This window comes from Orycteropus afer, unplaced genomic scaffold (assembly GCF_000298275.1).
Source record: "Orycteropus afer afer isolate SDZICR_OR568_19922 unplaced genomic scaffold, OryAfe1.0 scaffold00070, whole genome shotgun sequence".
Lineage (NCBI taxonomy): Eukaryota > Metazoa > Chordata > Mammalia > Tubulidentata > Orycteropodidae > Orycteropus > Orycteropus afer.
Genome location: NW_006921657.1, coordinates 8,613,147 through 8,629,173, shown reverse-complemented (window position 1 = coordinate 8,629,173; position 16,027 = coordinate 8,613,147). Strand labels below are relative to the sequence as shown.

At 38.8% G+C, this 16,027-nt stretch overlaps 1 protein-coding gene across 1 annotated transcript in view; it reads left to right on the top strand.

Annotated features, from left to right (window-relative positions):
- The window catches only part of SUPV3L1 (Suv3 like RNA helicase), a 38,157-nt gene that overhangs the window by 17,234 nt on the left and 4,896 nt on the right, over window positions 1-16,027 (top strand). The window contains exons 4-12 of the mRNA XM_007940722.2: window positions 2,224-2,338; window positions 3,656-3,824; window positions 5,360-5,471; window positions 7,002-7,079; window positions 8,184-8,275; window positions 9,429-9,609; window positions 10,189-10,282; window positions 13,688-13,907; window positions 15,330-15,410. Of these exons, the coding sequence (XP_007938913.1) occupies window positions 2,224-2,338; window positions 3,656-3,824; window positions 5,360-5,471; window positions 7,002-7,079; window positions 8,184-8,275; window positions 9,429-9,609; window positions 10,189-10,282; window positions 13,688-13,907; window positions 15,330-15,410 (1,142 nt within the window). The remainder of the gene's footprint in view (window positions 1-2,223; window positions 2,339-3,655; window positions 3,825-5,359; window positions 5,472-7,001; window positions 7,080-8,183; window positions 8,276-9,428; window positions 9,610-10,188; window positions 10,283-13,687; window positions 13,908-15,329; window positions 15,411-16,027) is intronic.

The following is a 16,027-nucleotide window of genomic DNA, read 5'->3' as shown; positions in this document are numbered from 1 at the left end:
GATATTATCCTATCACTGACAGCATTGTACTTCAGGACAGATCTTGAAACATTCTTTATGACAACGAGTGCCACGCCATTCCTCTTCAATTTGTCATTCCCGGCATGGTAGATCATATGGTTGTCTGATTCATAATGGCTAAAACCAGTCCATTTCAGCTCACTAATGCCTAGGATATTGATCTTTATGCATTCCATTTCATTTTTGACAACTTCCAATTTTCCTAGATTCTTACTGCATACATTCCCTATTCTAATTATCAATGGATGTTTGCTCTGTTTCTTCTCATTTTGAGTCATGCCACATCAGCCAGTGGAGGTCCCAAAAGCTTTGCTCTATCCATATTGTTCAGGTCATCTCTACTTTGAGGAGTCAGCTCTTCCCCAGTCAAATTTTGAGTGCTTTCTGACCTGATGGGCTCATCTTCTGGCACTATATCAGGCAGTGTTTCAGGGCTGTTCATAAAGTTTTCTAGTAATATATCAGACCGTGTTTCACTGCTATTCATAAGTTTTCACTGGCCAATTGTTTGAGAAGTGAATGGCCTCTTCCTTCTTCAGATCTGTCTTAGCTCAGATGCTCCACTGAAACCTGCCCACCATGGGTAGCCATGCTGGCATTTTGCAACATGGTGGCTTACCCTCCAGTCTCATAGGAACACATAAGTCACCACAGGATGACAAACTGACAGACAAGTTCGTCTCCCTTAGTTGTTCCTAACCCCTCAGCACCTGCATACCTCAGGCAATGACCTTAAAATAGAGCCACCCATAAGGGAAAAGGCGCCCCCAAGCCTGGCTCACCTACCTCAGGCCCTGGACTCCAAGTTCTGGGCCTGCCTACATTAGGCACTGGCCTAATAGCCACACATAAGTGAAAAGCAGCCTCCCACCTGCCTCAGGCCCTGACCTTAATATAGAGCCATCTCCAAGTGAAAAGCAGCCTCCAAGCCCCAGGCTTGCCTACCTCAGGTCCCAGCCTTAATAAAGAGCGGCCCCCAAGCGAAAAGCAGCCACCAGCCCTGGGCCCACCTAACATTAACCAGTTTGGTGGTACCAAGTCTGAGTAACATTACCTATAAATAATTCAGTGCTTTGATAGAAGACTTTCTAGGTCGTTTTGCTTTATATAGTGGGTCTCTGAGCTACTTAGGAGCTCTGGTGGTGTAGTGCCTAAGGCACTTGACTGCTAACCAGAAGGCTGGCTGTTCAAACCCACCATCTACTCCTCAGAAAGAAGATAGGGTAATATACTTTGCCTTGGAAACCCTAGGAGGGGTCACTATGAGTCGATGGCAGTGAGTTTTTTTTGTTTTTTTTTTCTGAGCTAGTGATACTGCCTCAGAAACCCAAGGAGGGGTCGCTATGAGTTGGGTCCGACTCGATGACACATAACAACAACAACAGTTATTAAATCACCCATATGTCTTAGACTTGAGGACTGGGGCCTTGATCTACCATCACCTTTCCCTGCTGCGTTTTAGTATCTACCTCAGTGAAATGAGCTCTCACACTAGATAGAATCAGCACATAGCAGATTAGATTTGTTTCTGCCTTAGCTTCTTTCTCTCTCATGTCAGGACAAACCTCTTGCTACAAGAGAAGAAAAGAAAAAAGTAAGAACATTATTACTTTATTTCCATAGGCAGTTTGACTTTGGTTATGTTTTTAAAATATATTTGACCATTAAACTTTTACCTTGTGCCAGGTGCTGAGCAGAAATTGGATACAAAGCAAAATGGGACATAGCCCCACCCTTGGCTCAGAGCCACTGTGGTGTGGAGAATTCTTGCTGAGGAATTAATTTACTTTTATGTTTGTGTCTCTGTGATCTTTGAAAAATCACAAACAGTGTTTAAAAAATATTACATGCTTTAAAATGGTTAAATGTTTTAAAATCACAAGTTTCCTTTCTAATGTGTATATCCAGATTCTTTATTTTTATCTTAACTTTTGCTATGCTGATTTTTGTCTGTTGGCTGTAGATAATTAGAATATGGTGGTTGGCAGACAGTTTTTTGTGTTCTTAGAAAATAATAATGAAATTAGGAGGAACGTAAGATAGAGGAAGATCCCTGAAAAGGATAGAGCTGCCTCCTCCAGGATTTTTCTTTTTATGCTGACAATGTCATCTTCACTAAGCTCAGTAAGAAAAAGTTTCCACCAGCTTCAGTTATGGATAACATGTAGATTACACATGTTAACACAGTGTTTTATTTTACAGCTCATGTGGATGATTTATTTCCATTTTTCTTGAGACATGCAAAACAGATATTTCCTGTGTTGGAGTGTAAGGATGATCTGCGTAAAATCAGTGACTTAAGAATACCACCAAACTGGTTAGTGTCTTCATTTGATTTGAGATACTTTAGTTTCTTGACTTGGGAGATTAGTAATCATTTTATTTTTTATTGTATACTCGATGATAAATTGTAAAGAATCTGGATTATATTGTTTTCCTTGGAAAAACTGGCAGTTAATTCTGGTTGGCAGTTAACTGGCGGCTCCCCTTGATCCTGATCAGGCTTGATTTTAGGCCTCCTTACTATACACCTTTGTTGTTGTTGTTGTTATGTGCCGTCAAGTCGGACCTGACTCACAGCGACCCCTCCTTGGGTGTCTGAGGCGGTATCACTATGGAAGTAGATTGCCCCATCTTCCTTCCGAGGAGTGGCTGGTGGGTTTGAACCACCAGCCTTCTGGTTAGCAGTCAAATGCCTTAGGCACTAAGCTACCAAAGCTCCTAATATAGACCTAGGGTAGCCATTAAGTTAGACTGTCATCTTTACTTCTAAGGTGTGGCCTTTCTGGTGTCTCAGCTGGCTGGAACTCCCACATCTCTTAGCACTCAGTGACTGCTTTGAGACTTTCCACTCCATTCTGTAGCGAGCTGCTCTCTGCTAGATCTCTCCAAGTCTCACACATGTTAGCCCAGCCCAGGACCACGTGGAACCCCCACACGGCCTTCAGAGCTCTCCTTCCCTGTACCCTTTCTTTTTCACACTCTGCCCTTCCAATTTCAGCTGCTTCTTCAGCTCTGAACTTGGTCTTTGCCTTCTCAGGGCAATGGGACTTTGGTTCTCTTCTTGGACCCCCTCCCTGTGCCCTCCTGTCTGTGATGCAGTAGAGCTCATCTCCAGTCACCCTTCTTTCAGAGATAGTAGTCCTGCACTGCTTCTTGTTCATACCCAAAACAGTTGCCACATTTAGTTTGTCCAGTTTTGTACTTGGTTTTGGTGCAAGGGCGAGTCCAGTACCAGTTATTCATCATGGCCAGAAGCAGAAGCCTTAGTCATACTTACCCTGAAATTCAGAAGCCTGCATTAGCTTAGCGCTTTGGGGATGATGGGAACATATTTACGTGCGGTTAGCAGTTTAGACTTGTTTTAAAGAACTTTGGCGATGAAGGGATTTTTAAAGCGGGAAAAATATCCAAGAAATTAATACACATTTGATTTTCTGTCTAGAACAGTTAGTAGATGCCATTTTTAGAAATCAGTCCTTTTAATGTGAATATGAAACCTGTTTAGTTTTTCAAAGATGCTATCTTGTGAGTGTCAAGTGGGTATTTCCTTTGGAATTTTTTTCAGTTGACAGCTTTGCCAAGGTGGATTTGAGGTTAGTGGAATTAAGCCATTTCTCTACTCATGTTTTAGGTACCCAGAAGCCAGAGCCATACGGCGGAAGATAATCTTCCATTCGGGCCCCACAAACAGTGGAAAGACTTATCATGCAATCCAGAAATACTTGTCAGCAAAATCTGGAGTGTATTGTGGTCCTTTAAAATTGCTAGCACATGAGATCTTTGAAAAGACTAATACTGCTGTCAGTATATTACCAAGTATCTGATCTTTCTTTTTGTGATATTTTATGGGGATAGAATAAAGGTGGGAGTTGGGGAGAAGTCATATTTAGTAATTTACTGTGAACAAAAAATTACTGTATGTCATCGAACCTAAGAAGCCATCAATTGTAAGAAGTACCATTATTTTATATGCAGTGCCTAAGGCATTTGACTGCTAATCAGAGGCTGGTGGTTCAAACCCACCAGCTACTCCTCAGAAGGAAGATTGGGCAATCTACTTCCATAGAGATAACACCTCAGAAACTCAAGGAGGGCTTGCTATGAGTCGCAGTTGACTTGATGGCAGTGAGGTGTGTTTTTGTTTTTTTTAAAGAAAGGAAAAGATGCTGCCAACTGAATTCTGACATGCCCAATTCTTAAGATGAGTTCTGATTTCAAAGATGTTAAAATGTGAAAAAATGTGCACATTAGAATGAATGAAATATAAAATTATGAACTATTTCACTTGTACAGGTAAGTACATGATAACTTTGTCCCCCTTTCCAATTCCATCAGATCCTAATGTTTTGCCATGTTTACTTCATTTGCTTTATCAAGAAATAAAATTTTACTGATACAGATGAAACTCTCTGAGCCCATTTTTTCTGCCTCCTCAGAAAACAGCTGTTGTTGTTATGTGCCGTCGAGTCAGACCCGACTCACAGCGACCCCTCCTTGGGTTTCTGAGGCAATATCACTACGGAAGTAGATTGCCAAACCTTCCTTCCGAGGAGGGGCTGGTGGGTTTGAATCGCCAGCCTTCTGGTTAGCAGTCAAGTGCCTTAGGCACTATGCTACCCATTTTTCTTCCTGGTTCAGGATTTTGTCTGGGGTCTCACGTTGTATTTAGTTATGTCTCTAGTTTCCATTAATGTAGGGCAGTTCCTCAGTCTTCCATTGTGTACCATAACCTTTACATTTTAGAAGGGTACAGGTCAGTTGTGTTATAAATTGTTCCTCGGTTTGGATATGTTTGCTGTTTTCTCATAATGAGATTTAGGCCACTAGGGTGGCCAGCTGTCCTGTTTATCTTGGAACTTTCCTGAATTTAGCACCGAAAATCCTGCTTCTTGGGGAATCTTAAACCAGAATGGTTGGTTACTCTGATAGACCACAGTATCGATGTTGGTCCTCAGGGCATAATACCAGGAGGCTTTTATATTCTTAAATTTTTGATTATAGAAATTATTCATATTGGTTTTTATAAACTCAAAAAGTACAGAACTTACGAAGTTAAAAAATGAAACTGCTATAATTTTTTATGGGTTTTTGTTGTTAGCTGAGGATTTGACTCATTTGAGATTTTTCCAAATTTGTCTGTGTTATGTTAGAGAGTGATTTTATTTACTTATTTATTTTATTTTTTATATAAAAATATATAAACGTGGGGAATACTTTTTTTCAGTTGTTAAATAAATATGATGGTAATAGAGAGGATTCTGTCTTTAACATTCAGGTTTCTTCTTGCTATTTTTTTCAGGGTGAAAATAATTCTGGTTTCTTTTTCTCATCGTAGGGGGTGCCATGTGACTTGGTAACAGGTGAAGAGCGTGTGACAGTAGAGCCAGATGGGAAACAGGCTGCCCACGTGGCTTGTACTGTTGAAATGTGCAGTGTTACAACTCCTTGTACGTATATGTCATTTTAAAAAACCTTATGGTTTAGGGACAAGGTTGTAGTCACTTCTTGGCCACAGCCAGCTACCCAGAGGGAGCGAGTAGTTGAACCTGTGGGCTTGGGACCATAGTTGCAGGGGACATCAACCTCAATTGGCATAACATACTACACAAAACATTGTTCCACCTCCTACTTTGGTGAGTAGCGACTGGGATCTTAAAAGCTTGCAGGCAGCCATCTGGATGCAACGATGGGTCTCTCCTCGTCCAGAGCAAAGAAGAATGAAGAAAACCAAAGATTCATGGAAATAATTAGTCCTAGCAGCTGGTATGCTAGAGAGCAGCTGTCTCATTTCTGAAAAGTAAATGCTAATATCATCCATTAAAAAAAAAAAACAAAGCAAAAAAACTTTATGGTTTAGTGGGATTTTTATTTTAAAATATATCTCTGTGAAATATGATTTTTATTATGAAAAAAATTTAAAAACTGAGAAATAAGAGAATGGTACAATAAGCAGCCAATAGCTATATCTTTGTTAGCTAGTGCTGTTGTAGTGCAGCTAGGGCAAGTGGGTGGCTTTATAAAAGAGAGCTTTATTTTTCATGATTGTAGAAGCTAAAAGCCCAAGTAAGGGTCTTGGCCCTGTTGATTCCTTTCTTGTTGGTAGCTGTGGGCATTCCTTGAGAATCCTCACATGGCATCTGTCTTTCTATATGTGTGCATGTGTGTGTACGTGTCTAATCTAGCTTTTTTTTATAAGTCAGAAGTGATCAGAATTAGCATCAACATTACTCAGGTATAATCTAGTTAACATAACAAAGAAAACCCTAGTTCCAAACAGGATTACATCCACAGGTATAGGAGTTGGGATTCTAACACATACATTGGCATTAGAAAATAAGATGGGGCCCCACTTTTTGCCCTAGTGAGGAGGCTTAAGACCCTTATGAATGAGCGTAGCTGAAGCCCAAAGAATTACATCCTCCAGTTCACTTCCTGCTTCTGAGAACAGTCTGGTTTCTGTGGTAGAGATGCTTCATTTCCTGCAAGGCTATCTACTCCTTATTCCTGGAAGCAGAGATAATTATTTTTCTGCTTATCAGATGTGTTAATACTTGTTAGGGAGACTCTCAGGCTGCCTCTGAGATTACAGAAAGTAGGACAGATGAACCTGCTCAGTTTTAGAGTTGGTGCAACGTAGTGGTGAAGATTATGGACTTTGGAGCTAAACAGCCTGGGTTTGAATTTCATCCCTACACTTAACTTTGGAACCTTAGGCAAGTGACTTAACTTCTCTGGGCCTCAGTTTACTTTTCTGTAAACTGGAGATAATGATACCTACCTCGTAGGTTTGTTGTGAGGATTAAATGAGTTGCACTGTAAAGCACTTAGAGTAAGCCTGTAAGAAGCACCCAGTAAGCATTAGCTACTACTACAGTGATGATGGTGGTGGTAATGAAAGGTTGCGTTTTGGTGTTGTAATTTGTTTATAATATTGCTTAAGTAGATTGTATTGCTCATGATAACTTCTTTATTTTAAGATGAAGTGGCTGTGATTGATGAAATTCAAATGATTAAAGATCCAGCTAGAGGATGGGCCTGGACCAGAGCACTTCTAGGTTGGTATTCTTAAACCTGGGTAGTGACATCTGCACCGAGCTGCGTTTGTCTGCTTGACATTGCCAGGAGAGCTAGCTAGATCCTTTCTTACATACTTTGAACAAAAAAGCCCTGACTGCTAAGGTGTAAGTTTATGTTCTCTAAATATTATTTTAATACTGGGAAATTCCTTTTTCCTATTAAAAATTAGCATAACTTGGTAATTCAAATTAGTTCTCAAATCTTACCATATAAGACGCACAACCACTAGTAGTAACATTTTAGTGTATTTCAAGCTAGTGTTTTTTTCTTGTGCATGTGGTATTTTGTAAACATTTAATTTTGTATCTTGCTTTTTCCCATTCTCTTGTTTTGTAGCCATTTTTTAGACATTTACAAATATGACTGGATTATTTTCCATTGAAGAGCTGTATCGTAATTTGTTACCATATTGGTGAACATTTTCCCCTATTATTAATAATGCTGCAGTAGGCATCTTTGTGGCCATAGCTTTTTGTTTTTATTTATTGATCTTATTATTTCTTTAGGATAGACTCCTGGAAGTGGAGTTCTTGAAGTCCATGAACAGAATGAACATTTTTCCTGCTTGATATTGGAGTGAATTTTTGATCAGCATATTGTAGGGCAGGTGTTTTCCAATATGAAAACAAATAGCTGAGCTCTATCTTCAGAGTATACAATGAAGCCTGTTATTAAAGCAGATGAAAGTGGATCTGCTCGGGGTAAGGAACTTGGAGTTCTTTCACCCTCCAGCCCCTCAACCTCTCAGGTACCTCAGTGATTCCATGGAGCCTAATCAGAAAAACAGAAGTCTAGGGTTAAAGTTCAGTACTGAACATTGAAATCTCAGGTTGTAATCCTGGCTGACTCAAACCCTTGGCCAATGTAATTTAAAATCCCCTGAGATTTCTAAAAATAGAGATAATCATTGCCCTTGAGAAAGTAGATGTTCTAAGGTATGAGCCAAAGAAAGAAATTTGTGAAAATCCTTGGTAAAGCTGCAGAGCGATTGGTAATCAAATGTATATTTGCTGAGTAAAGTGTTGCATATTTAATATTAATATCTTTAAGATTGAAAAAAAATCCCAATCTTGCGTTTATAGGACTCTGTGCTGGAGAAGTCCATTTATGTGGAGAATCTGCTGCTATTGACCTGGTCACTGAGCTCATGTACACGACTGGGGAGGAGGTGGAGGTACTAGATCATGTGCTTCATTCTGAAGGTGGCATACCAAATACATGGTCCAGAGGACCGATGCAGTGGCTTCATAGGCCCCAGATAGTGGCAAGATTTCCTTATGGTTGAGTAGGTCATGCATATTTAGCTGAACCTCGTGTTCTAAAGTGCCCGTGGAGCAGCCATCACACCCTAAGTCTTGCGGGAGTACAGGAGAGCCTTCCTCTTCTCTTGACCAAACTTTCTGGGATTTGAGCAGATCTGTTTGGAATTAAATCAGGAATGTTGGAAGTTTGAGGCCTAGCAAAATGGCAAGTTAAAAGTTTGTAGTTTTCAAAGATCTCTGTGTCAGATACTGGGGCCTTTCATATGTATATAAATGCTGGGGACAGTTTGTATCCCTTTCTAAAATCCCTAGAGTAGGGACTAGTGGTTTTCTTATAATCCTCCTTTTTTAAAAATTAAAAAACCTTTTTTTTTTTTAATTAAAATTTTTTTTTTCCTTTGGAGCTGTGGTAGCATAGTGCCTAAGGCACTTGACTGCTAACCAGAAGGCTGGCGGTTCAAACCCATCAGCCACTCCTCGGAAGGAAGATGGGGCAATCTATTTCCGTAGTGATACTGCCTCGGAAACCCAAGGAGGGGTTGCTATGAGTCTTTTCCAACTCAACGGCACATAACAACAACAACAACAACAACAAATTTTTTTTAGCTTTGTGCTCAGCTTTGAGAGTGAGACAGAGGATATAGTGGAAGAGATTTTGGGCTTTGCTGTTGTTTTACCTTTGCATTCTTAAGCAGATCACCAAAGGCTAGAAGTGGGAAAAGCCTCAAATCTGGTTTTCTTGCACTCCCTTTTACTCCTTCATAAAATGGAAATCACACTTAACAACCCTTCTGAATTTATTACTAAGTTGCCATGAAATTCAAATGTATGTGAAGTTGCTTTGAAGGTTTATGAAACATTGTATAACATTCTACTAATTTAGAAGTGCCCATGAGAACTGATTGTAATACTTGTAATTTCCAAATAAGTGCTGTTTCATATTTTCCCTCAAAAAATGTTGGAATCTGTCAGTTTTAGCTACTCTTGATTGCTTTGCAGATGTCTCAATACTCACAAGAAACTGAATTAAGTGTGTTATTTTACAATCTCATGTCTTTATTGTAGGTTCGGAACTATGACAGGCTCACCCCCATTTCTATTCTGGATCATGCATTAGAATCTTTAGATAATCTTCGATCTGGGGACTGTATTGTGTGTTTTAGCAAGAATGATATTTATTCTGTGAGTCGCCAGATTGAAATTCGGGGATTGGAATCAGCTGTGATATATGGCAGCCTCCCACCTGGTAATTATTGACTTTCATCATGACGAGATATGAAATCTCTTCCTTTTGGAGTTTATGTCAAGATATGTATAGAAAACACAGTAAAAAATATTGAAGTAAGCTGCTTAGTAGATGAGTACTTTGGTGTATAGATCATATAAAATAAGTATTTCTTTCATTCATCTTGGTGGGAATAGAAGTGTTTTTGAATTAATTATAGTTCTTGTTATTTGCTGCTATTAATAGACTGTATTTTAAATGTTAATTTTATGATTTTCCTACCAAAATGTCATTAAAAGATGGACTTGGTCATAACCTTCAAGCTGTAGTCCTGAAATCTGTTAGTAAATGTTCTCAGAAATGGTAAGGCTAGTGTGGAAAGGGATTGGGTTGCTACTTGGGGGAGTGTCTAAGGGGTGGGAGTAAAGGATAAGTGCCTCTATTGAAGATGTAAAGAAATACATTTGAAACATTGAGAGTTTTATCCATAACAGTGGAATGAGCAGGAGGTGAAAGTTTCCAAAATACACTTAGTGTAATGTAGTGAAAGACTGAGAACACTGATGTAACATAATTGTATTATACTTGTTCTTATTTCAGGGACCAAACTTGCTCAAGCCAAAAAGTTTAATGATCCCAATGATCCATGCAAAATCCTAGTAGCTACCGATGCAATTGGCATGGGACTTAATTTGTAAGTAATTTGTATTTAATAGGGTTTAATGTTGTTGTTGTTGTTTTCTTCCCTTCCTTTCAGTTTTCTGATCGGCATTAGAATGACCAAATACTTTGATTTAGGAGAATGGGTATTATAGTATGTTTTTGTTAGGTGTCCATCTTAAAAAAAAAAAAAAAACCTCACTGCCATTGAATCAATTCTGACACATAGTAACTCCCATTGAGTTTCTGAGGCAATAAATCTTTACAGAAGTAGATTGCCTCATCTTCCTACTGCAGAGAGGCTGGCGGGTTTGAACCGCCAACCTTCTGGTTGGCAGGCAAATGCCTTAGGCATTGCACTACCAGGGGTCCTTAGGTGTCCATCTAGTCAGTTTCAACTCATAATGACCCCATGTGACTGAGTAGAACTGCCCCATAGGATTTTCTTGGGTGTAATTTTTCATTTGGTATGAAGGTTTATCAGTTTATCAGTTTTCTTTGAGGTTACCCTGTGATTTATAATTTTCTTCACAAGTTTAGAATAGGTTAGAATAGTCTATTCTGCCTTGACTTCCTCAGCATTTAGAAGTTCTGAACTACACTGTTTTTTCCCTCTTTTTGGTTTGTAGTTGTCTTCATTTGCCAATTGATGACTCTGGTTCCCTGTTTACAAAATTGTAAGCTTATTTTAGTTTGGATAGTTCCGTAACTGGGTTGGTTTCTGGGTTATGTCATTATGTGCATTAATGGTCAGTTGTTGTTCGCTGTTGTTGGTTCTCTGTCCGAAGGATTCCCTTTAGCTTCTCTTGTAGGGTTGGTCTGGTTTTAACAAATTCCCTTAGTTTCTGCTTATCTGGAAATGTCCTAATTTCACCATATTTGAGGGACAATTTTGCTGGGTATATAATTCTTCGTTGCAAATTTTTCTCTTTCAGGGTTTTATATATACCATTCTATTGCCTTTTTGCCTGCATGGTTTCTGCCAAGAAATCCGAGTTTAGTCTTATTGATTGCCCTTTGTAGGTAACTTTTTGTTTTTCCCATGCTGCTTTCAGGATTCTTTCTTTATCTTTGGTTTTTTAGTGAGTTTGATGATGATATGTCTTGGTGATTTTCTTTTGGGGTCTATCCTGTTTGGGGTTCATTGGACTTCTTGAATGGATATATTCTAATCTTTCATCATATTAGGGAAATTCTCTTCCAACAAACCTTCGACAGTGTTTTCAGTGGTTTTATTTGTCTCTTCTTGTTCTGGAATTCAGATTACACATAGGTTATTCCTCTTGATGGTATCCCACATGAATCTTAGGCTTTCTTCATTTTGTTTTGATCTTTTTTCTGATTGATGCCTTTCCAAAGAAGTATTGAGGATTTGTCTTCAGTCTCAGTAATTCTGTCTTCCATTGATTCAATTCTGCTCTTTTGCTCATTCAATGTGTTACCTATTTCTGAAAATTTAGTATTGATCTTCTGGATTCATTTCTGTAGATTGTGTATAATTTCTGATTTTTTCATTTATTTTGTCATTTTGTTCTTGTGCTGTCTTGTGAAATTGTTCTCGGGTTTTGTCTGTGTTTTCCTTAATTTTGTCAGTGTGTTCCTTGATCTGTCTCTCAATCCATTGAAGGTACCTAAATATAAATTCTTTTGAGTTCCTTATCTCAGGGAGTTCCAGTGCTGCTGCTTCCTCAAGTATGTGTTCTGGGTCTGCATCCTGGTCCTTTGTTTCTACTGCTTTATCTTGCTTCTTTGTGTGGACTGTGATACTCTGTTGTCTCTGAGACATTGTGGCATTTTTGTGTTTATTTTTAATTGGTGATTGTATGTTACAGTGATTTGCCAAGATTTTCATCTTCTTTGTTTTGTTTGAATGTTATCTAAGTAAGCAGGGTACTGGGCCCCTCTATTTGCTAGTTGGCAGCACTTATGCACTCACCACCTGTCTCCTTTCCAGTTGTCAGTTTCCAAGATATCTGTGCTGCCCTTGGAAAATGGAGCCTATTCTTAGGTCCCTGGAATCTGAACAAGAACACTGTCGCTTTAAATATCCAAAATGGCCAAACCACTTATAAACATTCAAGATGGCTATGCCCTCTGGACAACCAGAAGTCCACAGCTCAGTTTGTCTCATTCTTTGCTATTTTCCTTTTTAATCATCAGCCACGAGTGCAGTTGTCCATGCGGTCCTTGGTGAGCAGGGCTGATTTTTATGTTAATTCTCAGGTACTAACACCGATTAGAAATATCCAAACTGTGCGGTCAGGATTGCTGACAGTCTGCAGCTCCGTTGCCTCCTTATGCACTGTTTTCATTCAGTTTCTTCTACTCAAACAAAAACTCACTGCCATCAAGTCGGTCTGACTCATAGCAACCTGTCCTTGGGTTTCTGAGGAAGTATCTCGACAGAAGTAGATTGCCCAGTCTTCCTTCTGAGCAGTGGCTGGTGAGTTTGACCTGTCAGTCTTCTAGTTAGCAGTCAAATGCCTTAGGCACTGATCTACTTCTATATCCTTCCTTTCAAAGCTCAGGGTTCCAGGATTATCTCCTGTATCTGTGTTAATTGATTTATCTTTTCTTTGTTAAAGAGCATCTGTTAAGCTTGTCTGCCTATTCTGTCATCTTACTGGAAGCCTTGGCTGTAATTTTTACAGAAGCAGATCACCAGGTCTCCTGCGGAGCCACGGGATGGGTTTGAACCACCAACCCTGATGTTAGCAGCTGAGCACTTAACTATTTGCACCACCCAGGGCTCTTATATTTTAGTGTAGATCTGAGATTTATCTTGCAAGTACGTGTTGAGGGAATAAAAAGAAAATACCATATGGCACTAGGGCTTTTGAGCCCACTGATAACCTATTATGTTACCTCAGTTTGATTTCAGTGTCTCAATCAACAGGTGCCTGAGTGTCTATTATGTATGTGAGACTAACCATTATCCTAGGGTTAACTAGGTTATCCCTAATTATTCTTCTTTAGGTAATCAAGGCAGCTGTACTGTTAAGAACCATAGAACTATTAATAGTCATTAATAGCAGTCAACTTTTTAAAAGTAGTCTAAGAACACTTTGTTTGGATTATTTGTTAAAAAAATACATAATTTTTATAGTTTTACTGAGGGATAATTTACATACCATAATTACTTGTTAAGTATACAGTTTAATGAGTTTTAGTAAATTCACATAGTTGTTGAAAAATACTATTTGAAGAAGAATTACCAACAAATTGCTTTTCCTTTTTTTGGTGGTAAATACATACAACAATTTCTACATGTATAATTTGTTGACATTGGTTACATTCTTCAAGTTTCCTTATGTTTTAAATGGTGGGTGAGATTGCAAGTAGGCCTCCACTAGAACTGGAATGAGGGTTTATGTGATGACCCAAGTGATTGAAGTCTTTTCATACACAATCTGTGAGATCACTTTTATTTCTATTTCAGGAGCATAAGAAGAATTATTTTTTATTCTCTTATAAAGCCCAGTATTAATGAAAAGGGAGAGAAAGAAATAGAACCAATCACCACCTCTCAAGCCCTGCAGATTGCTGGTCGAGCTGGTAGATTTGGCTCGAAATTTAAAGAAGGAGAGGTTACAACAATGAATCGTGAAGACCTTAATTTATTGAAGGAAATTTTGACTAGACCTGTGGAACCTATAAGGGTAAGGTGTAATGTGTTAATTGTCTGTGGAGTACTGTTATTCCCTCTTTCACCCACCATTCAGACTCTTGCCTCAGATACTTGGAAACATAAATAAACCTCAAAAAAAAAAAAAAATTGTGTGTGTGAGTGTGATGAAAACCCTACTTCATTGATTTGTTAGTGGTATAGAGACTCCTGGGTCAGAGAACAATGTGCAAGTATAAGACCTAGCTTGAACGAGTTTGGTTAACCTGCCTTTCCTTCCAGTTCTTTCTGGAATCAAGTAGCAGTGAACAGGCATAGTTACTTGAGGTGGACGTGCAGGCCGCAGACAGAATGTAGAAGAAACCTTGAGTGTGGAGGAAGTAGCACTAAGCAAAATACCTTTAGGCCAATGAGGACGAAGTTAAATTTCGATTAGTGTAGTTAATGAGTCAGAGGTGGACTTACGTTAAATAAAATCACTTTTTTTGTGTGTGTGAAAATACAGGTAACACATTTGCCAGCCCAACATTTTTCCCGTGTACAATTCAGTGACACCAGTTATATTAGCCAGCCAACATCTAGTTGTGTAGCCATCACCGATATCTGTTACCAAAATTTCCATCCTCATAAAGAAGAACACAGTAATAACTTTTTAAAAATAGTTTAAATTTAAGTTTAAATTTTAAATTCACTTACAAGGCTCATCTCAGTTTGCAGTTACTCTGGGTAAAAGGGACTGTATATTACATGATGCAGGAAAGCATTCCTGGAGGAAAGCTGTGATTGAGATAATTTCTGCAGCTTTTATTAAAAGTGTGGTTAGGTTCCTGGATGGCTCTCAGGGTATATGGCACACCATTTTCTCCCATGGGCCACAGTTCTTTGCTCATATTCTTCCTTCCTCTGATGCCTCATTGCCTCGTATCTCTTGTCTTTCCTCTTTTTCTTCCCATTCCTTTTTCTCTCTCTTGTTTTTTTCTGCATTCCTTGTATTCACCTGTGGTAATTTCTTAACACTGCAGTTATACAGCTAAAGAGATAATAGACTCTAATTTAGACATCTTCTCATGTATGTATGTATATATATCCATTTTATTTCTCTACTTAAAGAGATTGGGGTTTCTTTTTTCATTTTTGTTTGGTTAGGAGAACTGAGACTTGGAGAATTTACACTGGAAAGCAGTTTTTGGTAGTATACTAGTCATCAGTTTTAGAAATATGACTAAATGTGAGCAGAAGACTACTCCATGGGCATCATTTTTAGTTTTACTAAATTATCTCATTAGCTTGGTACTAAGAGGTATAGTGATGATGGTTTTCTCTATTTCACCCAAATTCTTGGCATTTAACTCATTTGGTGAGAGCTTAACTGAATGTAGGGCTCTATCTTGAAATAATAAAATTTGTCCTTTTTTTTTTTTAAATCCACTAATGGTTGGTATTTCTTTTGCTAAAGGCAGCCGGTCTTCATCCAACTGCTGAACAGATTGAAATGTTTGCTTACCATCTCCCTGATACAACACTTTCTAATCTCATTGTAAGTAAAAACTTACTTTTGTAAAAAAATTTTGTTTTACTTTTTATTGTTGAGAATATACATAGCAAAATATACACCAATTCAACATGGATAGTTCAGTGACATTGATCACATTCCTCGAGTTAAGCGCCCATTCTCTCCCTCTTTTCTGAGTGTTTCCCCGTCAGTAACATAAATTCACTACCCTATAAGTTTCCTGTCTTTTGAGCTGCTGTTGTCAGTTTGATCCCCTACAGATAGATCTGAGAAGACCATTATGTTCAAGGCAGACATTCTTAACTAGTTAAGCTAAACTGTTGTTTCATTTTAAGATTTCAGGGGATGTTTTTGGTTTACAGTTTAAAGATTTTCTCAGAGTGGTAGTTTCAGATGTTTACCCACCCTCCATAGCCCAGAGAGTCAGGGCTCCATGAGGATTTGAAATTCTGTTCTACATGATCCCGTCTTTGATCAGGATTCTTCCATAGAATCTTTTGATCAGAATGTTCAGTGATGGCAGCTTCTTCTGGTCTCATGACAAAGGAGGCCCTTGTTCAGGGAGGCAGTTGGCCACATGTTCCGTGTCCTCCTCCTGTTCCTGACTCTCCTGCTTCCTCTGCTGCTCCAGGAGTATGAGA